General features: G+C 41.9%; 1 protein-coding gene across 4 annotated transcripts in view; it reads right to left on the bottom strand.

Moving 5' to 3' along the window:
* egln2 (egl-9 family hypoxia-inducible factor 2) overlaps window positions 1-24692 on the bottom strand; it is a 69848-nt gene that overhangs the window by 22980 nt on the left and 22176 nt on the right. The window contains exons 1-2 of one of the 4 annotated variants that reach the window (XM_061878623.1): window positions 16366-16494; window positions 11049-12386 (exon numbers count right to left, since the gene is read on the bottom strand). In XM_061878623.1, coding sequence (XP_061734607.1) covers window positions 11049-12185 — 1137 coding nt within the window. In that variant the 5' untranslated portion in view covers window positions 12186-12386; window positions 16366-16494. Of the gene's footprint in view, window positions 1-11048; window positions 12387-15818; window positions 16116-16365; window positions 16495-24692 lie in introns of those variants that run through there. The other 3 variants (XM_061878621.1, XM_061878620.1, XM_061878622.1) reach the window with 3 other exon arrangements.

Genomic DNA, 24692 nt, shown 5'->3' on the forward strand with positions numbered 1-24692 from the left:
ACTTCACAATACCGCTCATTATTTGGCCAAAAAAACCAACACTTTTATGGGTACTGCCACAGATAAATATTGCTACAATTCTGGCTGAACATAAGGAAAACCTCCAGTTCTAGCTCTTTTTTCCTTATTCTCTAGATTATCTGAAAGAAATGAGTTCATAAGAAAACAAAAAATGCTGGAGGTTATGCAACAGCTTTAAGTCCATAGTTACTACCCGCTGCAGCCTGCGTGATGGCACTACTGAGCACGTGGAAGGGCATCTGAGGACATGCTGCTGCGACAGACGCTCACATAACAGCTAAGATTGTGCTGCATGGCTGCCGCTAACCAGGTAACTGGACACGCTGCAGAACTACGTACACTAGAATTTCTACACTAATAGATCAACACAATCAACAACCTGCTTACGAATGAAAACCCGGGCATATACTCTAGCTATGACCCTGCTGCTGTTGCTGAGGTGTTACTCCTGTAACCTGGGAACAGCTAGCCCCTCCTCATCTTTTCTGAGCGCCATCTCAGCGCTGGGCCTGTTACCAAGGAAACAGCTTGAAAAAAAAAACGTGGTCCAAGTACCAAAAAAGGGGGTTGATCCAATAATTTAGATGTGATGTGAAGAAGCCAAGAAATGAGGCGGGTTGCGGAAACATTGAAAGGTAGCTTAAAAATTAACTGTTGTTGAATATTCTGTGACCTTGTGTCCCGTCTTAACCCCCCCCCTCTTTCCTATCACTTCCTCTCTTACTCACACAATCTCTTGCGAGACTGCCTCTTGCAATATTCTTTCCTGCCCTGCAAGGACATTGCGTACAGAACCTGGGAAACTTGGCAATGCACCAACGCTGTCGAAGGTTATCGGTTATGCAAAACAGATTTTGTAAAAACAAACAACAAAAAAAAAGCAGGCTTTGCTACAAATCTTAAAACGAAGCGTGGCGTTCTGCCAACTATCCGTTTGATCAACTTGTTATTCCGTCAGCAAATAAACTGATGTTGCGGTTTGTATGTGACTGTACTGCAAGCTAGAGCTGCACGATTAGGGCAAAAATAATAATCCCAATTATTTGGACTGATTTTGACATCACAATTAAAAACACGATTATTCATAATTTGAAAACATGAGCATTTATTGTAGGACTAGATTCCAGGAAACACTCTGGGATCAAATAGACAAGTAAAACAATAATAGTAACAACAATAACTTAAAATAGCAATGACATTATCCATCCAGGGCATTACGGTGGAACAGGGGTTACTGCATGTGCCTCACAATACAAAAGTTCTGAGTCGTCCTGGGTTCGATCCTGCGCACGGGATCTTTTTGTGTGGAGTTTACATGTTCTCCCCGTGATTGCGTGGGTTCCCTCCGGGTACTCCGGCTTCCTCCCACTTCCAAAGACATGCACCTGGGGATAGGTTGATTGGCAACACTAAATTGGCCCTAGTGTGTGAATGTGAGTGTGAATGTTGTCTGTTTATCAGTGTTGGTCCTGTTATGAGTTGGAGACTTGTCCAGGGTGTATCCCGCCTTCCGCCCAAATGCAGCTGAGATAGGCTCCAGCAGCCCCCGTGACCCCAAAAGGGACAAGCGGTATGGATGTATGGAAGATCCATCCATCCATCTTCTACCAGTTACTTATCCCTTTCAGGGTCGCGGGGGGTGGCAAGGTACACCCTGGACAAGTCGCCACCTCATCGCAGGGCCAACACAGATAGACGGACAAAATTCACACACTAGGGCCAATTTAGTGTTGCCAATCAACCTATCCCCAGGTGCATGTCTTTGGAGGTGGGAGGAAGCCGGAGTACCCGGAGGGAACCCACGCAGTCACGGGGAGAACATGCAAAGTCCACACAGAAAAATTCCAAGCGCAGGATCGAATACAGGACCTTCGCATTGTGAGGCAGATACATGAAAAAACTAAATTCACTTTTACTGATTAAATTCTTTGAATTTAGTTTTTTACCTTTTACACTTATTTTACCACCCTAGTATGTTGTTTGTGTGCCATAATTAAATAAAATGTAAGTGTTCGATAAATTAATAGAAAAATCCTCACATTTATTGGTGCAATACATCATAGGACAAATTTGACTAGTATCTTAGGCCAACCATAATAATGTATCAGTAAGTGCTTTAAAGGGGAACATTATCACCAAACCTATGCAAGCGTCAATATATACCTTGATGTTGCAGAAAAAAGACCATGTATTTTTTTTTAACCGATTTCCGACCTCTAAATGGGTGAATTTTGGCAAATAAAACACCTTTCTGTTTATCGGTCTTTTAGCGATGACGTCAGAACGTGACGTCACCGAGGTAATACACCCGCCATTTTCATTTTCACATTAAAAACACCGGGTCTCAGCTCTGTTATTTTCCGTTTTTTCTACTATTTTTTGGAACCTTGGAGACATCATGCCTCGTCGGTGTGTAACAACACTAACAGGGAGGGATTCAAGTTGCACCACTGGCCCGAAGATGCAAAAGTGTCTGCCGCCGGAGTGTGGCCACATTTTACCGGCGATTCTAAGACAGACATGGCACAGAGATGTATGGATAACCTGCAGATGCATTTGCAACGATTAAGTCAACGAAATCACAGAGGTGAGTTTTTTTTGATGTTGTTGACTTATGTGCTAATCAGACATATTTGGTCGCGGCATGACTGCCAGCTAATCGATGGTAACATGCTACGCTAATCGATGCTAACATGCTATTTACGCTAGCTGTATGTACATTTGAAACTAGATACCCACATTTCATGCGAAACAAACACTTACCAATCGACGGATTTAAGTTGCTCCAGTGTCACAAGATGCGAAAGTCCTGATCGTTTGGTCCGCACATTTTACCGGCGATGCTAATAAGGCAGCCATGCTAAGGGCCACTTCATTAGGTACACCCATGCTATGGCCGAATAGCGTCAATAGCTATTCGCTCAATAGCTTCAGTTTCTTCTTCAATTTCGTTTTTGCTATCTGCCTCCATACTCTAACCATCTGTTTCAATACATGCGTAATTTGTTGAATCGCTTAAGCCGCTGAAATCAGAGTCTGAATCCGAGCTAATGTCGCTATACCTTGCTGTGCTATTCGCCATTGTTTGTTTGTATTGGCAGCACTGTATGACGTCACAGGGAAATGGACAGTCGCATCGCAAATAGCGAAACTCAAGCACTTTAAAGCTTTTTTTAGGGATATTCTGGGAGATGTAAAATTTTTTAAAAAACTTCGAAAAATAAAACAAGCCACTGGGAACTGATTTTTATTGTTTTTAACCCTTTTGAAATTGTGATAATGTTCCCCTTTAAGTACATTATCCTTGTGTATGGTACTTTTTGAATTCTTTATTTTGTTTTGGCGCAGTCAGACCAGATGTTCCACACAGCACTGTTATGGGGAAGGGAGGAAGTTTGCGGTTGTTCCGAACTCCCAAGCATGATGTGTAACGTGATGAGTTGAGGCTATAAAAAATAAATAAAATAAAAATTAAAAAGAGGGAGCCTCTCAAGTTGTTGTTTACAACAACACAAGCAAATGAGACGTGTTGTGGGTTTGAGGATTGTTCTTGCTAGCCTTAGCTTCCTAGTTTAGTCAGTGTGTTAAATGGCTGTGTCGACAGCACGGGGCGGTTGAGTGCTTCGAGGATGAATGAGCGGTACCCGACACATTCTTTTCCCAAGGAAATGTTCCTTCTCCTCAAAATGACAACATTTCAGTCACACACGGATTTTGTTTTTAATTGGTCAACTCTATGATTCTGTCCGCGGTTACGTTAACGCAGAAATCATACAGACTAACTTTTTTTTGTTGGCTTTAGTGATTACTGGCTCGGCATACATGTGCTGTGTTAAATAACAAGTAACAACCATTATTAGATCCCAAACTTCTAAATAACATGGTCTTTTTTTGCTTGTACATTTCACTGTTTCGGGCTGAGGAATTTGCATGCATGTTACACGACCGACTGATTGTTTTTTTGAATGGTAAAATTTTTGTGATCGAAAAAATAAATACAAAATCAAAAATCGAGATTAAAATTGTAGATGTCCGATAATGGCTTTTTTGCCGATATCCGATATTATCCAACTCTTATTTACCGATTCCGATATCAACCGATACCGATATATACAGTTGTGGAATTAACACATTATTAGGCCTAATTTTGTTGTGATGCCCCGCTGGATGCATTAAACAATGTAACAAGGTTTTCCAAAATAAATCAACTCAAGTTTTGGGAAAAAATGCCAACATGGCACTGCCGTATTTATTATTGAAGTCACAAAGTGCATTATTTTTTTTAACATTCCTCAAAACAGCAGCTTGGAATTTGGGACATGCTCTCCCTAAGAGAGCATGAGGAGGTTGAGGGGGGCGGGGTGGGGGCGGTGGTGGTGGGGGGGTTAAGGGATAGCAGGGTTGTATATTGTAGCGTCCTGGAAGAGTTAGTGCTGCAAGGGGTTCTGGGTATTTGTTCTGTTGTGTTCATTATGTGTTACGATGCAGATGTTCTCCCAAAATTTGTCATTCTTGTTTGGTGTGGGTTCACAGTGTGGCACATATTTGTAACAGTGTTAAAGTTGTTTATACGGCCACCCTCAGTGTGACCTATATGGCTGTTGACCAAGTATGCTTGAATTCACTGGTGTGTGTGAAAAACCATAGATATGTGATTGGGCCGTCATGCAAAGGCAGTGCCTTTAAGTTTTTTTTGGCGTTCTGTTCTTCTCCCTATGTCCGTGTACCACTTTGTACAGCGGCATTTTAAAAAGTCAGAAATTTTACTTTTTGAAACAGATACCGATAATTTCCGACATTACATTTTAAAGCATATATCGGCCGATATCGGCTGTCCGGTATAATCGGACAACTCTAATTAAAATGTGTTTAATTGTCCAGCCTCACTGCTAACATAGTTATGCTAGTTTTACTAATGCGTGTGTCCTCTTGTCCAGCTTGTGAATGTTAGGACATATCTGATATTTGGCATCTGTTACAGTGGACAAGTGCAGAGTTATATATAGGTAAAAAGTGGATAAAGTGCAGAACGCGCTAGTTGGAGCCACACACTGCCTGGGACAGGTGCTTTCAAACATAGGTCATTGGGAGAATTCCCAGCTCGTTAAAAACATGTTTAAACTGTCTACATTTTAGACAACACACTTCCAATGCACTATTGCGGGACCTCTGTTGCTCAAAATTGTGGAAAAAAACAGTATATGGGACCTTGAAGATACTGCATAAATCATGTATATAAAAATGGAACTGTCATGTACTGCAAAATTCGCTCTCCCCCTTTTGCCTGGAGGGAGAGCAAAGGTCGCCAACAGGAGGCTGGTGCTGTTTAAACACGGCCTCAGTCTTACATAAATGGCGAGACAGAGGGTAAGGGCAAGGTGCTACGACTGGTGTGTGGTGAACAAGGTTTTCGGACCTTGTCCAGGACCACTATCGACATCAACAAGAGAGAAGTTTGGAAATTTGCGTGATATGCATTGACTGTACACAGTATGTGTTATATTATAACTAACACATCGAGCAGCAGACCATGACGTAGGGTTGGGCGATATATCGAATAAACTCGATATATCGCGGGTTTGTCTCGGTGCGATAAAGAAAATCAATACATCGTGAAATTCGAGTATACGTTCTCATGCAGTTGCTTTCAGCTGCGGGCATTACACTGCAGGTATTTCTCACTCTTTCTTGTCTCTGCTTCTCACAGACATAAAACACGCGCACCTTCTTACATACGACACATACTGATGGGCGTGCAACATCATACGATCGCGCTGAGCAGACAGGTAGCGGCATGGTAACGTTAGCTGTGATGCTAGCGGTGCGGTGCGAGGGTTAATACAAGAGAAAGAAGGTGCGAATCTGGTAACAAATGGAGGAAGAATTAATTACCGAGAAAAACATCACAGGATCCATCGTCTGGCGGTGGTTTGGCTTCAAGCGGGATAATGCTGAACAGACAACTGTAATATGTCAAGTATGCGGCAAAAGCGTTGCTACAAAAAGTAGCATTACTGCTCATTTGTAATATCATTTGAAAAGTCCCCCGCTAGAGAATGAAGACGTGCTTGAAACTCGGCATGTCAACATCTCCGGCTGGTGCCACACCTACAAAATGCAAAGCAACCATTTCCACATCAACACTATGAAAAAAATAGTCGAGAACAGGAGATAACGTCTGCAGTAACATACCACATAGTGAAGGAAATACACAATTTGATTTCCTATTATGAAGCTAATTTTTTTTTTTACATTTTTTTGAAATATCTCGTGTAACATCATGCACAAAAGCGCACTTTGATTGTTTTTAACTATTGTAGTGGCGTTCTGTACAAAAAGTGCAATTTAATTTGGTGTTGCTTTGATATATCATCTTTAGGGGTGCAAATCTTTGGGTGTCCCACGATTCGATTCAATATCGATTCTTGGGGTCGCGATTCGATTATAAATCGATTTTTTGATTCAATGCGATTCTCGATTCAAAAACGATATTTTTCCGATGCAAAACGATTCTGTATTCATTCAATACATAGGATTTCAGCAGGATCTACCCCAGTCTGCTGACATGCTAGCAGAGTAGTACATTTCTTTAAAAAAGCTTTTATAATTGTAATGGACAATGTTTTATCAACTGATTGCAATAATGTACATTTGTTGTAACTATTAAACGAACGAAAAATATGACTTATTTTATCTTTGTGAAAACATTGGACACAGTGTGTTGTCAAGCTTATGAGATGCGATGCAAGTGTAAGCCACTGTGACACTATTATTCTTTTTTTTATTTTTTATAAATGTCTAATGATAATGTCAATGAAGGATTTTTAATCACGGCTATGCTGAAATTATAACTAATATTGATACTGTTGTTGATAATATTCATTTTTGTTTCACTACTTTTGGTTTGTTCTGTGTCGTGTTTGTGTCTCCTCTCAATTGCTCTGTTTATTGCAGTTCTGAGTGTTGCTGGGTCAGGTTTGGTTTTGGAATTGGATTGCATTGTCACAGCATTGCTGTGTATTGGTTTGTTGGATTGATAAAAAAAATTAAAAAAAAATAAAACATTTCCCCCCCCCCCAAAATTTTTTTATTTTTTTATTTGAGAATTGATTCTGAATCGCACAACATGAGAATCGCGATTCGTATTCGAATCGATTTTTTCCCACACCCCTAATCATCTTAGTGACATCATGCACAAAAGTGCACTAATAGCTTGTTTTAAACTGTCTCTGACAATCTTGCACTTTCTGTTGTGGAAATGACATGAATGTTTGTGCCACGGCTCCTCCATGGTTTCCATCAGAGACACTGGCGGTCAACACACCCCTCCGACTTTCAGGTATGACTTTATAAACTCACTAAAACACTGGTAACACAATAATCAGATAAGGGATTTTCCAGAATCATCCTAGTAAATGTGTCTAATAACATCTGAATCGCTCTCACTGCCCTCGCCTTTTTTCTTTCTTTCTAGTGCTTCACTCTAACTTTCCTCATCCACAAATCTTTCATCCACGAATCTTTCATCCTCGCTCAAATGACATGAATGTTTGTGCCACTGCCTGATAACTGTTCAACAAATACAGTTTTGGTCAATTGACTTAGTTGTGATTTCCCTCTCTGCATGAAAGTTTAAAATGAAAAATAATTCATGCCCCAAAAAAAAGCATGGGGTCCGTCATCTGGCGGTGGTTTGGCTTCAAGCCGGAAGATATTCAGCAGATAACAGCAATATGCAAAGTATGCAGCAGAAGTGTTGCTACCAAAGGTACACTATTAATTTGTTCTTTCATTTAAAAAGTCACCCGCGAGAGAATGAAGAGTATTTAATAAATACAGTTTTTGTATATTGACTTGTGATTTCCTTCTCTGCATGAACGTTTAAAAGTAGCATATATTAATGCAGTATAAAAAAGAATGTTTTAATGTAGACACATAAAATCATCATGCTGCTGTGATTATATGCATCAAGTGGTCATTCAAGGCTCAGGCAAATTATCGAGATATATATCATTTATCGTGACATGGCCTAAGACTATTGAGATATAAAAAAAAGGCCATATCGCTCAGCCCTTCCATGACACTTTTTTTGTTTTTTAAAAGGGGGGGGAAAGGTACGGCCTGTGTGACAAAACCGGCCACATGGGGCGGGGTTCTAATCGGCCCACTGGATTAATATGCTGCATCATCCACTTGGGGGGCGCATTGTATTAGTCAGAGTTAGTCACTGTTGTAATTAGGGTAGAAGAAGAAGCACGATTCTGGCAATCTGACTGAACAACACATGACAGTAAAGCACATTTTGATAATTAAAGCACAGGCTCTTACAAAAAATACAGTAATGTGAAACCTGTGTGATCGGTGTGTCATCAACAAGTGTCGGTGCTCAAAGAATATATTATTGCTTGGATTTACATGACGTCATGTCCAGCTCATTAAATATACGTGCAACGTCTATTTTCCATAGGTACTTGACGCTATTTATCCTTTCTTGAAGAAAAACGCCCTACGTGTGCGCTTGATTTCGGCTGCAAGCACCATTCAAATCGCGAAAACTATAAATGTTTCTTCAGAGTTTTACGAGAGGTAATCAAGAAGGGCGGAAGTGTGCAATATTATACAAAAAGTAATGAGAAGTGGCATGCACTCCAGTCAAAGGGTGCAGAGTCTAAGAACCATTGCATTAAAGGTTTGTTATATTTCTAACATACATTACCCATTTAGTATTTCCCATTGATATTAATATCTGGATATTGTTTGTATTTTATTTTTTACAAATAGAAACCAGAAAGTCAGGATCTTTTGACACTTCGTCAGGAAAGGTAATCCTACGTCTCGCCTCTTGTTCATTTTGTACACAAATGTGTCAGCGTACATATGCCAACAGGAAAAAATTCAAAAATGGTGATGATTCAGTAATTGTTAGTTTGTTAAATGAAAATGTAGTCATGTGTTGCAGCTGTCGGGTGCTATTTCGTTCCAGTTTTAGTTTGTTTACAGGACACGTCCTCGCAATACGTGAAGTTAAATTAGGAAATGCAACCTTACCCGAGCAAAAACGATGAATATTTATCCGTGAGAGTCTTGATACCAATGTCCTTTACCCAGCCAAAGAAGTTCTAGGAAACGTTTCCAAGTGTTCATCCGTCTAAAGCACAAGATAATTTGATATGTCTGGGAACTCCATTGACGGGATAATCCTTAATATCACGCGACAAAACTTTTTTTATTTTTGAATGTTGCCTAGTTGGATTTTTTGCTCGTATCTGCTTTTTGCAGGAAGATCTAGGCCAGTTGCATACTCAGTTTATGCGCTGCTTGCTGCACAACAACCATCTTGGCTTGGTTGACCACAGCGAAGAAGTCACGTGACGGAATACAAGCAATATAATAATATAATTTAATGTAATATTCGGCATCACCATGAAATTAATGCCATCCATCCATCCATCATCTTCTGCTTATCCGAGGTCGGGTCGCGGGGGCAACAGCCTAAGCAGGGAAACCCAGACTTCCCTCTCCCCAGCCACTTCGTCTAGCTCTTCCCGGGGGATCCCGAGGCGTTCCCAGGCCAGCCGGGAGACATAGTCTTCCCAACGTGTCCTGGGTCTTCCCCGTGGCCTCCTACCGGTTGGATGTGCCCTAAACACCTCTCTAGGGAGGCGTTCGGGTGGCATCCTGACCAGATGCCCGAACCACCTCATCTGGCTCCTCTCGATGTGAAGGAGCAGCGGCTTTACTTCGAGTTCCTCCCGGATGGCAGAGCTTCTCACCCTATCTCTAAGGGAGAGCCCCGCCACACGGCGGAGGAAACTCATTTCGGCCGCTTATACCCGTGATCTTATCCTTTCGGTCATGACCCAAAGCTCATGACCATAGGTGAGGATGGGAACGTAGATCGACCGGTAAATTGAGAGCTTTGCCTTCCGGCTCAGCTCCTTCTTCACCACAACGGATCGGTACAACGTCCGCATTACTGAAGACGCCGCACTGATCCGCCTGTCGATCTCACGATCCACTCTTCCCTCACTCGTGAACAAGACTCCTAGGTACTTGAACTCCTCCACTTGGGGCAGGGTCTCCTCCCCAACCCGGAGATAGCACTCCACCCTTTTCCGGGCGAGAACCATGGACTCGGACTTGGAGAAATTAATGTAAATTGAAAAAACCCTACCCTTGTTAATTTTTTTTGATAGTAAAATTCTGGCGACCGAGCTGTTCGTCGTTTTTACTGCAAAATTTATGGGAATTTTTACAGTGTATTAAATTACAGTTGATAAAAAAATAGCACTTAATAAAAAAAAAAAACAATACTAGCAGCGTTTTACCTTTTTTACAGTGCACAACTGAGACGAGACAGGATGCACTCTATATTTTTCTTATCTCGAAATACCTAAAAGTTTATTTGTGAAGACTAAATAAATCAGGTTTTGAAAATGGATATATCATTAAATATAAATATTTTCTCATTTACTTGTTAGCATGAAAACAAGGCAACATGTACTTAATTAAAAGATACAGTGATTAGGTTATGATTGTACTGGTGCGGCCCACTCGACAATTAGTTATGTGGCCGCAGAACCAAAATGATTTAAAACATTACAGAACATGGTACATTGTCAGAAGTAGGAGTGCAGTACACTGTCCCTCATGGCACAATTGACACTTACCACAGGCTAAATCAAATACTTTAAAAAAAGGTACTTTAACTTTAGCTTTTATTAGCAAAACTACTGAACCTTTTAGCTTCTGTATTTTTTATTAAAGCTTTATAATTTGTCTTTAAGGGACATGATCTGTTTCCTTCTGACAACATAGTAGAATGTTTGCATGTTTGAAGTGAAGGGGAAGAATTGCTTTTAAAGCCAAAAGAGATAGTTAAGCGATTTTTAGGGAGATATAGCTCCACATGCATTTTTCCTGTGGGTGCCAAAGTGATGAGGGCAGGTCTAAACGTAGGGAAGAATGAATAAAATCTTGCTTCATAGGGAAGGGGAATAAATAGAAGGGCCTACGTAATGTCTCACCTTCGTCCGTCCGTTAATGACGCAGTCCCCCAGCTGTCCGTTGGCCGCACTGTACATGACAGCTTCATCAATATGGGTCATCAGCGTCCCGATGTTCTTACATCCAGTCTCATGTCCTTCCACCCAGGCAATCTGGTCGCCCCGGATGCTTCGGGAGGGAATGCCTTTTTGGCTCACCAGCTGTCCGCCCCGGAATTTCCCGCTTTGGTTTAAGACTTCGACCTCCTCCAAGACCCGCTCGCCCAGCGTAGGGCCGAGGAAGTGGTCCTTCACAAATATGCCGTAGTACTTCATGCAGGGCACGATGTACTGCAGGGCGATGTGTTCCGCCGTCCAGCCGGCACCCTCCGGAGGGGACAGAGTCAGGATGCCGTTTGCCTCCAAGGGGGAGGTCTGACCGTGCAAGCCGGGGGTTGCCACCTGATATATGTTGTGTTGGATACTCGGGGGGAGCGCAGGGGCCAGGGGTGTCTGGGGAGCGACACAAGGACTGGAAATCACCTGGTTACCATAGCAACTTTTACTGCAGTCGGCAGTCAGCCTGGAACATTTGGGAGCAATATTTCCATCGGCCAACCTCCTCCGCTTCAAGTCAGACTCCCCTATGGCAAAAACTGAATCTTCTGAACAACTTAAATCTAGTGTCTCAGATCCCAAGTCCCGGTTCTCTCCACCTCTCCTTTTAAGCTGTCTGGCTCTAAGTTCATTGTTGGTCCTCCTCATCAAAACGGGGTCCCCATTCTCCACTAGACAGGCTCTGCTGCTCAGAGGGTATACGGGGGTCCCTGCTGTGCACTTTATCTGCGCCGGGTTTGGCGTATGAGCTAATGCACCTGGTGGGCTCCCCTCCACAGACGGAGATGCGACATCACCGTTGTAGAGCGGCACGCCGGTTCTGCATTGTTTCGTCGGGGTCGTGAGTCCAGGGGGGTCGGCGAGACCCACGAGAAAATCTTCAGTGTTCGGACCCCCGATTGCGGGCCCGCACAAACCATTGAGCCCCATGTCCGCCGGGTAAGTGTACACAATTTCTGCCGGTGAACAAACAAGCTGCTGTCCGCTGATCCTTTTATTCTGAGGCGCTGAAGCTGTGACCGATATCGGCTTTAAAAGGTCCTTCAGCCCCCAACGCTCCATTTCATCTCATCATGAGCCGTAGGATATGCACGTAGCCCACGTCCGCGCTTCATCTTCTCACCAAGCGCCGTGACGGAAAGGAGCTCTGTTGCAACCACTTTCAGCTCCGACTTTTGTTTTTCCTTTGCAAGCATCCCTCCACCTCCGAGATGTCTGGTGGCGTGCACTATTGTAGAAACATTTTCAGCTTGAGTTGGGTTGCTGCGAAGAGGTAAATGAGACACTTTAGAGAGACTATTAATAGCACAAGGCAGGTCACTTGACATAGAGAAGAAGTACAAAAAAATGCTGCGTTTAATTTACCTTAAAATATAGTTGAGAGCTATCTGTTGTGCACAATTAGAAGCTTGATACAGCACACTAACAAACTGTCATAAAAGCTTCTTAGTAGGGCTGGGCAATATATCGATATATACAATATATCACGGGTTTGTCTCTGTGCGATATAGAAAATGACATATCGTAATATTCGAGTATAAGTTTTCACGCAGTTGCTTTTAGCTGTGGGCGTACACTTCAGGCTCTCCTCACTCTTTCCTGTCTTTCCTTCTCACGGAAAACCAGGCGCACATTCTTACATACGTCACATACTGTCACGTCATACGTCACATACGTGTCCGCTCTCGCAGAGCAGAGAGGTAGCATACTGGGCTACGTTAGCTGCTAACGTAGCCGTACGAGAGAACGAAGGTGCGGATCTGGTAACAAATGAAGAAAGACTTAACTCCCAACAAAAACAGCAGGGTTTCCATCGTCTGGTGGTGGTTCGGCTTCAAGTGGGAATATGACGAACAGACAACCGTAATTTGTCAAGTGTGGGGGTAAAAAGCGTTGCTTTAAAAATTAGCATTACTGCTAATATGTAGCATCATTTGAAAAGTCACTCGCTAGAGCAGGGGCGCTCACACTTTTTCTGCAGGCGAGCTACTTTTCAATTGACCAAGTCGAGGAGATCTACCTCATTCCTATTTATAATTTACATTTATTTATTTATGAAAGAGACATTTTTGTTAACAAGTTAATGGTGTTTAATGATAATACAAGCATGTTTAACACACATCGATTCCTTTCTTTCATGAAGACAAGAATATAAGTTGGTGTATTACCTGATTCTGATGACTTGCATTGATTGGAATTAGACAGTGGTGCTGATAACGTCCGCATTTTCAAATGGAGGGAAAAAAAAAGTCCTCCTTTCTGTCCAATACCACATGAAAGTGGTTGGATTTGGCATCTCATTTGTCCAACTTGCATACTCGTTTTTAAACACTTTGTTATGAGAGTAGCATATGTGTGTGGCCCTTTAATGTCTGGCAGCAGGTGAGTGACGTCAGTGAGTGTGCGGGTGGGCAAGCAAGTGAGAAAGCGGTCGCGAAATACATTGGCATCAAACTCCGTAGCTTGCTAGCTTTCTGAGACTCTTATTTTGTTAGCACAGGCAGGATGAAACAGGTCTTTTATGGTGAAGACAGGAACTGTGCAGTCGGTCTTTAGAGTTTTGACAGCAGGTACGGAGTCTCTAGAAATAAAATGTGTTTCTCTGCGTCCGCCCTGTTAGTGATTTTTTTCTTAAATATGAGCTCGCAGCAGCCAGCGTCATCTCACAAGATCCTCGGGTGCCGAGAATGTCAAACAACTGACGAAAGTGAAGTCTTGGTATGATTGATGATTGCTCATTTTTATGTCTATTTTTTAATGGCTGGCTTGAGATCGACTGACACACCCTCCGAGATCGACCAATCGATCGCAATCGACGTAGTGGGCACCCCTGCGCTAGAGAATGAAGAGGATTTCATAACCTTAGTAACCTACCACATAGTGAAGGACGAATACTATTTGATTTCTTATTATGCAGCTCATTTTTATTTGACACTTAAAATGTCTCTGACAATCTTGCACTTTATGTCTTGGAAATGACTTGAATGTTTGTGCCATTGCTTAATAACTTTAATAAATACACTTTTGGTCAATTGATTTAGTTGTGATTTCCCTCTCTGCATGAAAGTTTAAAGGCCTACTGAAAGCCACTACTACTGACCACGCAGTCTGATAGTTTATATATCAACGATGAAATATTAACATTGCAACACATGCCAATACGGCCTTTTTAGTTTACTAAATTACAATTTTAAATGATTTTTAATGATGACGCTTATGTTGATGCGTGCTTGTGACGTTATTGGTCGGAGCGGACATTTTATCCCAGCACCACTCACGGCTAAAAGTTGTCCGATTTAATCGCATAACTACACAGTATTTTGGACATCTGTGTTGCTGAATCTTTTGCAAATTGTTAAATTAATAATGGAGACTATAAAGAAGAATGCTGTTGGTGAAAAGCGGTGGCTTGCAGCTGCCTTTAGCAACCAAAAAACAGCTGGTGTTTCTTTGTTTGTTGTGAAGCTTTAATATGGAACAGAGCAGTTTAGCAAACATGTTTCCCGACCACATGTCAACCGGCAGGTTTCGGTGAGAAAATTGTGATATTAAGTCAGTCGGCTCTTACCAGAGACATCAGCGGAGCTTGCGTCCTCCTGCAGCATTGATTGATTGATTGATAATTCTATTAGTAGATTGCATGGTAGATTGCACAGTTCAGTACATATTCCATACAATTGACGCTAAGACCCGAATACATTTTTCAACTTGTTTAAGTCGGGGTCCATGTTAATCCATTCAGCTTTCAAAAAGGCAGCTCTGACTTTCTCGGCTCCTCCATGGCTTCCATCAGAGACACTGGCGGTCAACACACCCCTCCGACTTTCAGGTATGACTTTATAAACTCACTAAAACACTAGTAACAATAATCAGATAAGGGATTTTCCAGAATCATCCTAGTAAATGTGTCTAATAACATCTGAATCGCTCTCATTGCCCTCGCCTTTTTTTCTTCTTCTTTCTAGTGCTTCACTCTAACTTTCCTCATCCACAAATCTTTCATCCAGGAATCTTTCATCCTCGCTCAAATTAAAGGGGAAATCGTCGCTTTCTCGGTCCGAATCGCTCTCGCTGCTATTGGCTGTGATTATAAACAATGTGAGGATGTGAGGAGCCCGACAACCCGTGACGTCACACGCACATCGTCTGCTACTTCCGGTACAGGGAAGGTTTTTTTATTAGCGACCAAAAGTTGCGAACTTTATCGTCGATGTTCTCTACTAAATCCTTTCAGCAAAAATATAGCAATATCGTGAAATGATCAAGTATGACACATAGAATGGACCTGCTATCCCCGTTTGAATAGGAAAATCTCATTTCAGTAGGCCTTTAAAAGTAGCATATATGAATGCAGTATGAAGAAGAATGTTTTAATGTAGACACATATAATCATCATACTGCTGTGAGTATATGCATCAAGTGTTCATTCAAGGCCAAGGCAAAATATCGTAATTTATATCGTATATCGCGATATGGCCTAAAAATATCGCAATATTAAAAAAAGGCAATATCGCCCAGCCCTACTTCTTAGACTTGTGAACTGGTTAAAATAGCTAATCTTTCAAAATATTCTAGTAAGAAGAGCTCAAAAGCATCTTTTTTTTAATCATCATTATTATTATTTTGTACAAAGAAAAATTCACGTTAGCAGCTAAGGATTCAATGCAGAAAGAGTTGAATTCGAGGATGACTTACAGCAGCCCACAGCAATGCAAATCCACTCCAGAGCGTACGTGACCGGCTGCGTGTACGCGTGTTATTTCCGGGATTGTCTTCCCCCTCTGTGCGCGTCCCACGCAGCGTCTAAATGCATTTAAAAACACGCACACTCACACTATAGGAGATGATGGAGGAAGGGGAGCCAGAGCCAGCCTGGCAAAGGGAAGATGCTCCTCCAACGGTCCTCCTCCTTCTGTGCACTCTTGTGTTGTGTCGACGTGAAGTGGACTCAACGCCTCTCCCCCTCCTCCCACTCCCACGTCCACTCCCTCCTGTCACTAACGTGCCTTCAGACCACGTGACCACATGCTACTTTAAAACAACGGAGTCGCCCGCGGGGGGAAAAAAACACACAAAAAAACCAGCGGAGTACACGTCAAACTAAGTACACGTAAAACTAACTAATTAAACAAGTTACGGTCATAATAATGTTGTGTTCATTGTTTATATTACACGTTACTTTAAATAAAACGTGGCATGGGCACGTTAGCTAGGCTACGTACGAGAGAATTGTAATACTCACATTCCCAATGCGCTTTTCTTGACATTTCGAAGTAGTCTTGTCCAATGTTGTAATTATAACAAACAACAAAACAAAATAAATTGTATATATATATATACAAACACGTAAATATCGAATGCTAGCGAGCGAAGTAAAGCGACTGTTTGTCGCCAAATCATCACGTGGTCACAAATCACGTGACGCCACCTCAACCGCCCGATTGGCCAATTAAAAATAGCCGATAAGAGCCACGCCCACTTGGCTGTTTGAAGCACAAACTGGAGAACTAGAAAACCATCCATCCATCCATCCATCCATCCATCCATCTTCTTCCGCTTATCCGAGGTCGGGTCGCGGGGGCAACAGCCTAAGCAGGGAAACCCAGACTTCCCTCTCCCCAGCCACTTCGTCTAGCTCTTCCCGGGGGATCCCGAGGCGTTCCAAGGCCAGCCGGGAGACATAGTCTTCCCAACGTGTCCTGGGTCTTCCCAGTGGCCTCCTACCGGTTGGACGTGCCCTAAACACCTCCCTAGGGAGGCGTTCGGGTGGCATCCTGACCAAATGCCCGAACCACCTCATCTGGCTCCTCTCGATGTGGAGGAGCAGCGGCTTTACTTTGAGTTCCTCCCGGATGGCAGAGCTTCTCACCCTATCTCTAAGGGAGAGCCCCGCCACACGGCGGAGGAAACTAATTTCGGCCACTTGTACCCGTGATCTTATCCTTTCGGTCATGACCCAAAGCTCATGACCATAGGTGAGGATGGGAACGTCGATCGACCGGTAAATTGAGAGCTTTGCCTTCCGGCTCAGCTCCTTCTTCACCACAACGGATCGGTACAACGTCCGCATTACTGAAGACGCCGCACCGATCCGCCTGTCGATCTCACGATCCACTCTTCCCTCACTCGTGAACAAGACTCCTGGGTACTTGAACTCCTCCACTTGGGGCAGGGTCTCCTCCCCAACCCGGAGATGGCATTCCACCCTTTTCCGGGCGAGAACCATGGACTCGGACTTGGAGGTGCTGATTCTCATTCCGGTCGCTTCACACTCGGCTGCAAACCGATCCAGAACTAGAAAACGTGTATTGATATAAGTCCATAAACTGGGAATGTTAGTTGTATCAGTAAAATGTAGTGTTTGATGATGATATAATGAAAGTATGCCTCCATGAATTGATTAAAGGCCTACTGAAATGAGATTTTCTTATTTAAACGGGGATAGCAGGTCCATTCCATGTGTCATACTTGATCATTTCGCGATATTGCCATATTTTTGCTGAAAGGATTTAGTAGAGAACATCCACGATAAAGTTCGGAACTTTTGGTCGCTAATAAAAAAGCCTAGCCTTTACAGGAAGTAGAAGACGATGTGCGCGTGACGTCATGGGTTGTAGGGCTCCTCACATTGTTTATAACCATAGCCTCCAGCAGCAAGAGCTATTCAGACCGAGAAAGCGACGATTTCCCTTATAATTTGAGCGAGGATGAAAAATGTGTGGATGAGGAAAGTTAGAGTGAAGTACTAAAAAAAAATGAAAAAAATTCAAATTAAAATTAAAAGGCGACGGCTCGAGGCGGCCGCAGTGTGAGCATTTCAGATATAATTAGACACATTTACTAGAATAATTCTGGAAGATCCCTTGTCTGCTTATTGTTTTAACAGTGTTTTAGTGAGATTGTGAAGTCATACCTGAAAGCCGGACGGCTGCGGTGAACGCCAGTGTCTCTGAGAGAAGCCGAGGAGCCAAGATCACAGCTGCCTTTTTGAGCTGCCGGAGGAGGTCGCATAATCCACTGAAGTTTCCGGTAAGAGCCGACTTAATATCACAATTTTCCCATCCAAAAACTTGCTGGTTGACTTAGAGAAACATGTTCGCTTGACCGCTCTGTGTTAAAGCTTCACAACAAACAAAGAAACACCGGCTGTGTTTCGGTTGCTAAAGGCAGCTGCAATCCACCACTTTCCACCAACAGCATTCTTCTTTAACGTCTCCATTATTAATTGAACAAATTGCAAAAGATTCAGCAACACAGATGTCCAAAATAATGTGTAATTATGTGATGAAAAGAGACGACTTTTAGTCGTGTGTGGTGCTAGGCTGAAATGTTCGCTCCAACCAATAACATCGCAAGCACGCGTCATTATTCCACGACATTTTCAAAAGGATACCTCGCGGGAAATTTAAAATTGCAATTTAGTAAACTAAAAAGGCCGTATTGGCATGTGTTGCAATGTTAATATTTCATCATTGATATATAAACTATCAGACTGCGTGGTCGCTAGTAGTGGCTTTCAGTAGGCCTTTCCCTGCCTTTAGCGTCCTCTAAAACCTGTCGTCACGTCCGCTTTTTATCCATATAGTCAGCCTGTCTGCCTAGTCACATAATATCTACGGCTTTTACACACACATATACAAGAATGCAATGCATACTTGGTCAACAATATAGCTAATATAGACACTTACATCATGTGTTGCCGTTATTTTAACACTTACATAAGATTAAATTTTTTTGCGGCTAAAGACAGATTTATTTTAAATTTTTTTGGTCCAATTTGGCTCTTTCAACATTTTGGGTTGCCGACCCCTGCGCTAAGAGACCCCAAGAGTAACAAGATGTAGAAAATTGATTGATGGATGGATGGATGGATGGATATATATATATATATATATATATATATATATATATATATATATATATATATATATATATATATATATATATATATATATATATACATACGTATATATATCAATCAATCAATCAATGTTTACTTATATAGCCCTAAATCACTAGTGTCTCAAAAGGCTGCACAAACCACAACACAAAACACTACGACATCCTCGGTAGGCCCACATAAGAACAAGGAAAACTCACACCCAGTGGGACGTCGGTGACAATGATGACTATGAGAACCTTGGAGAGGAGGACAGCAATGGATTTCGAGCGGTTCTAACATGATACTGTGAAAGTTCAATCCATAATGGATCCAACACAGCCGCGAGAGTCCATTCCAAAGCGGATCCAACACAGCAGCGAGAGTCCCGTTCACAGCGGAGCCAGCAGGAAACCATCCCAAGCGGAGGCGGAGCAGCACTGCAGGGTTGTCCCAAGCCGATACACAGGCAAGCGGTCCATCCTAGGTCCCGACTCTGGACAGCCAGTACGTCATCCATGGCCACTGGATCGGACCGGAACCCCTCCACTAGGGAGAGTATATATATATATATATATATATATATATATATATATATATATATATGTATATATAGATATAAATAAAATATATATAAACACATATAATATATATGTATATGTGTATTATATATATATATATATATATATATATATATATATATATATATATATATATATATATATATATATATATATATATATATATTCACATATATATATATATGCATGCAGGTATGCATGTATATAGATAGATATATTTTTTACTATTGATTTGTATATATTTTTTCAATTAGAATATATATATATATATATATATATATATATATATATAAAAAACATTTTATTTTTATTTTATTTTATTTATTTTTTTAACTTTTTACTACCCATGGGCCGGATTTTGGACGCTGGCTGGCCGTAGTTTGGGGACCCCTGGGATGGATGAAAAAAAATTATAATTAAAAAAAAATTAAATACAAATACATCATTTTTTTTTTAACTCAGGACCATCAGTGGGCCAGATTTTTGATGCTAGCAGGTTGTAGTTTGGGGACCCCTGGAATAAATTAAAAATGAAAAAAAAAAATGATACAAATAAATATATATACACATATTTTTACTCAGGACTATCTGTAGGCCGGATTTTGGATGCTGGGACATAGTTTGGGGACCCCTGTTATACGATATGCATGACCGAGCGTACTGTTTGACTTGGTCTATTATTTTGGGGCTTTGCCTTGGTTTTGATCACGGCGTGTGGTTGTCATCACTAATAACTGGCGATCACATGCAGTATGTAGCATGCGAGAGTCGACGTGCATGTGGAAGTGACTTGATGGATTATTTCAATTATTTCTACCTTTTTTCTAATATTCAAGGTGGCGGTTATCATGTCTCCAAAACTATTGCAGTATTTTACAAGCGTGATGTCAGCTACTATGAATACAAGCGTGTTGTGTAAATACTGCATTGCTACCTTTATGACTTCTGCAAGGTGACAACATTCATACTCACAAACATGACGTGGATGTTTTCAGAACATATTTAGATGTGCAGTGGGAGGACGTATGGGAAAACTCAGGTTTCGGTTCGGAAGGTCAGGACTATTGATCCATAAGGACGAGTATGGAACATCAGAGTGGCACGCAACCCCAACCTCAGCCCGGATATGACTACCACGCCACAGAAAGTACACAAACAAATGTAAATAGTACTTCGTCGACAAGCCTGATGGCCCTCGTAAATCCTTTTTTATTACTGTACTGTCTGCACGTACCGTTGTGCACATTGCTGCCATCGCCATTTATTAGTAACCTGCACGTTTATAATATGATCTGAGACAAGGCCAATGATGGCTTTAAACACAGACATTTACTACATGTCAACTGCTGCACTAAGGAGTGTAAAACTTCACCAACACGTGCACTCTTACTGAGTTGCTTGACATATAATTTTTCTAACAAATACACTACATCAGGGGACTTCAACGGTTTCCAAGCCAAAGACCCCAAAACTGTTAAAGAGAAGGAGCAGGAACCCCCTACTTATACATCTTGTATGAAATTATGATTGTATTTTAAATTAAACTGGTTCTCAAGGTACCTTGTTATTGTGTGTGGAGGGTGGCGTGGGCTGCGGGCCTGCCGCGGAACAGGGTGTGCTGATAACTAGCATGGTATTTTGCAAGCTGACAACTAAGGCGTTAGTTACTAGCCCGTTATCTGCTACCTGACAACTAGCGTGATAATCGCTACCTGGCAACCAGCACGCCAATTGCTTGCTGTTAAGAAAGTTCCAATTGCTAGCTGATTACTAGCAGGGTAATCGCTAGCTGACAACTATGGCGGTAATCACTAGCTGACAACTGGAGGGATATTCTTTAGCTTGCAACTAGAGCACTAATTGCTCGCTGACAACTAATGCGCTAATCACTAGCTGGCAATTAGAGAGCTGTTTGCTAGCTGACAACGAAGTGCTGATTGCTAGCTGGCAACCACAATGCTATATCCTCGCTGAAAACTAGCGTGTCGATCGCTAGCTGACAACCAAGTACAAAGTTAATTGCAAGCTGACAACAAACGAGCTAATCGCTAGCTGACAACCAAGTACACAGTTAATTGCAAGCTGACAACAAACGCGCTAATCGCTAGCTGACAACCAAGTACACAGTTAATTGCAAGCTGACAACAAACGCGTTTACCGCTAGCTGACAACTAGCATGCTGATTGTTGGCTGGCAACTAGATAATCTTTAACTATCTTAAACTCTAACATAAATATAATAATATAATAATTTCAGTGTGTTGGCTCAATGTTCATGTTTACTTAATGACATTTACATTTGTGAAAAAATTCCATGGGAAATATTTCCAAAAGTCAACCAAAAAATTTCACGGGCCTCCTGCAATAAGTCTGCAGACCCCCTAAGACTTGCGACCCCCCCTGTTGAGGACCACTGCAGTACATGACAACATTAGGTTAATCTGACTTGAAATTTCTCACACTGATTTCGGAAGTCCTTGAACGCACCGTAGTTTGTTTCCATGTACTACTTTCCGTGATGCTGCCACAGAAAGACGTGTTTTATGCCACTCCTCCTGTGTCTCTATTTGTCCATCAAACGTTTTATGCTGTGCGTCAGCTTTGTTGATGTTATTGAGTTGTATTCTACAAAACAGCCAGTGTAAATTTTTAGAGTGTTTAGCCTAATTACCATAGAATTTGGTCTACATATTTAGGGGACTGGCCAACTTTTCTTACCTTCTGGTACCTGCTGATGTGTATTTGAGATCTGCATGAGTCCTTAATGGGGAACATTATCACAATTTCGGAAGGGTTGAAACCAATACATATCAGTTCCCAGTGGCTTATTTTATTTTTCAAAGTTTTTTTCAAAATTTTACCCATCATGGTATATCCCGAAAAAAGGCTTTAAAGTGCCTGATTTTCGCTATCTTTAAATCCATCGTCCATTTTCCTGTGACGTCATTTAGTGATGCCAACATGGCGGATAGCACAGCAAGATATAGCGACATTAGCTCGGATTCGGACTCGGATTTCAGCGGCTTTAACGATTCAACAGATTACGCATGTATTGAAACGGATGGTTGGAGTATGGAGGCAGATAGCGAAAACGAAATTGAAGAAGAAACTGAAGCTATTGAGCGAATAGCTATTGAAGCTATTCGGCGATCGCCTTCTAACCAACGATTGAGTGTCGCAGGGTATCCATACATCTCTGTGCCATGTCTGTCGTAGCATCGCCGGTAAAATGTGCAGGAGCAACTTAAATCCGTCGATTGGTAAGTGTTTGTTTGGCATTAAATGTGGGTGTAGGGAAAGGCTGGATGCAAATATAGCTACAAATGTACATACAGCTAGCCTAAATAGCATGATAGCATCGATTAGCTGGCAGTCATGCCGCGACCAAATATGTCTGATTAGCACATAAGTCAATAACATCAACTAAACTCACCTTTGTGATTTCGTTGACTTTATCGTTAGAAATGCATCTGCTTTGAGTGTCGCAGTATATCCATACATCTCTGTGCCATGTCTGTCAGAGCATCGCCGGTAAAATGTGCAGACCAAACGATTAGCATGCCGTCCCTGATCGTGTTGTTACACCCTCCGACAACACACCGACCAGGCATGATGTCTCCAAGGTACGTAAAACAGTCGAAAAAACGGAAAATAACAGAGCTGATTTGACTCGATGTTTGTAATGTGTTTGAGAAAATGGCGGATTGACTACCTAGGTGACTACACGTTGTGACGTCATCGCTCCAAAAACAAAAAATAGAAAGGCTTTTAATTTGCCCAAATTCACCCATTTAGAATACGGAAATCGGTTAAAAAAATATATGGTCTTTTTTCTGCAACATCAAGGTATATATTGACGCTTACATAGGTCTGGCGATAATGTTCCCCTTTAAAATTTGCGCAAGTCCGCCACTGTAGTCCATGACGATACCATAGTCGATAAGCTTTTTCTTTTTCATTATGTTGTTGTCAAAGGGCATTCAACCTCGCCATTTCTAATATAAAGTAGCGTAAAGTTCTAACTTATATCTGGCTATGGAAGTGCTAAAACATACCGGTGTAGTGGGTTTACATTATTCACCCAACTTTAGTTAATAGAGAGTTCCGGTTAGACAGTTTTTCATGGGCCACATTTACGGCGTTGTTGTTGCACTAGTGAGCCACGGATGAGAAGACGCTGCTCCGTTACTGATTGAACTAAAGTCTGAATGGCATTAAAACAGTTAGCTCCATCTTTTGACAATTTTTCCACTCCCGTCCTTGCACGCTACACCACTACAACAAAGATGACGGGGAGAAAACGCTGTCGTAGGCGAGCCACGTAAATAAGACTGCCCACAAAAAGACGCATCTGGAAGCGACTGTCAGAAAGCGGCTCGAAGATGATCTGTAAAACATCATCTATGCAACATTTTGACCAAAGAACAACTATTAAATGTCATGTTGACCAGGGGGTCCCCAATCTTTTTTGCACCAGGGACCGGTTTAATGTAGGCAATTATTTTCCACGGACCGGCCTCCCATGTGTGGCAGATAAATATTGCAAATAAGTGCATGAAAAATGAAGACATGAAAAAACTCATTAATGGAATTAGTGGGAGCCCCTGGCCTTTTCCCTTTGCAAAAAGTAGGCTTTTTGGGGGCTTTAGTATCTGATGGGTTATAGGTGGTACATCCCATTCAAGGACAAGAGCATGGATATACTGTATAAGAAAGCGAGAAATACTTGACATTAGTTCTAATAGATTACTGTGGGTTACTAGATCCATTCTAAAAGTTATGCATTCATATTTTGTGCGATATGTCATACATAGATACACTAATGTTAGCTTTTTTGCTCCAATCTTTCATGTATAAATACATCTGTTATTGCTAACTACTTGTGTAATAGGACCATCCATCTTCTATTTGCTTATCCGAGGACGGGTCGTGGGGGCAGCAGCCTAAGTAGGGAAGCCCAGACTTCCTTCTCCCCAGTCACTTTGTCCAGCTCCTCCCGGGGGATCCCGAGGCCTTGCCAGGCCAGCCGGGAGACATAGTCTTCCCAACGTGTCCTGGGTCTTCCCCTTGTGCTCTTACCGGTCAGACGTGCCCGAATCACCTCCCTAGG

Source organism: Nerophis ophidion, linkage group LG18 (genome assembly GCF_033978795.1).
Source record: "Nerophis ophidion isolate RoL-2023_Sa linkage group LG18, RoL_Noph_v1.0, whole genome shotgun sequence".
In the NCBI taxonomy this organism is placed as follows: domain Eukaryota; kingdom Metazoa; phylum Chordata; class Actinopteri; order Syngnathiformes; family Syngnathidae; genus Nerophis; species Nerophis ophidion.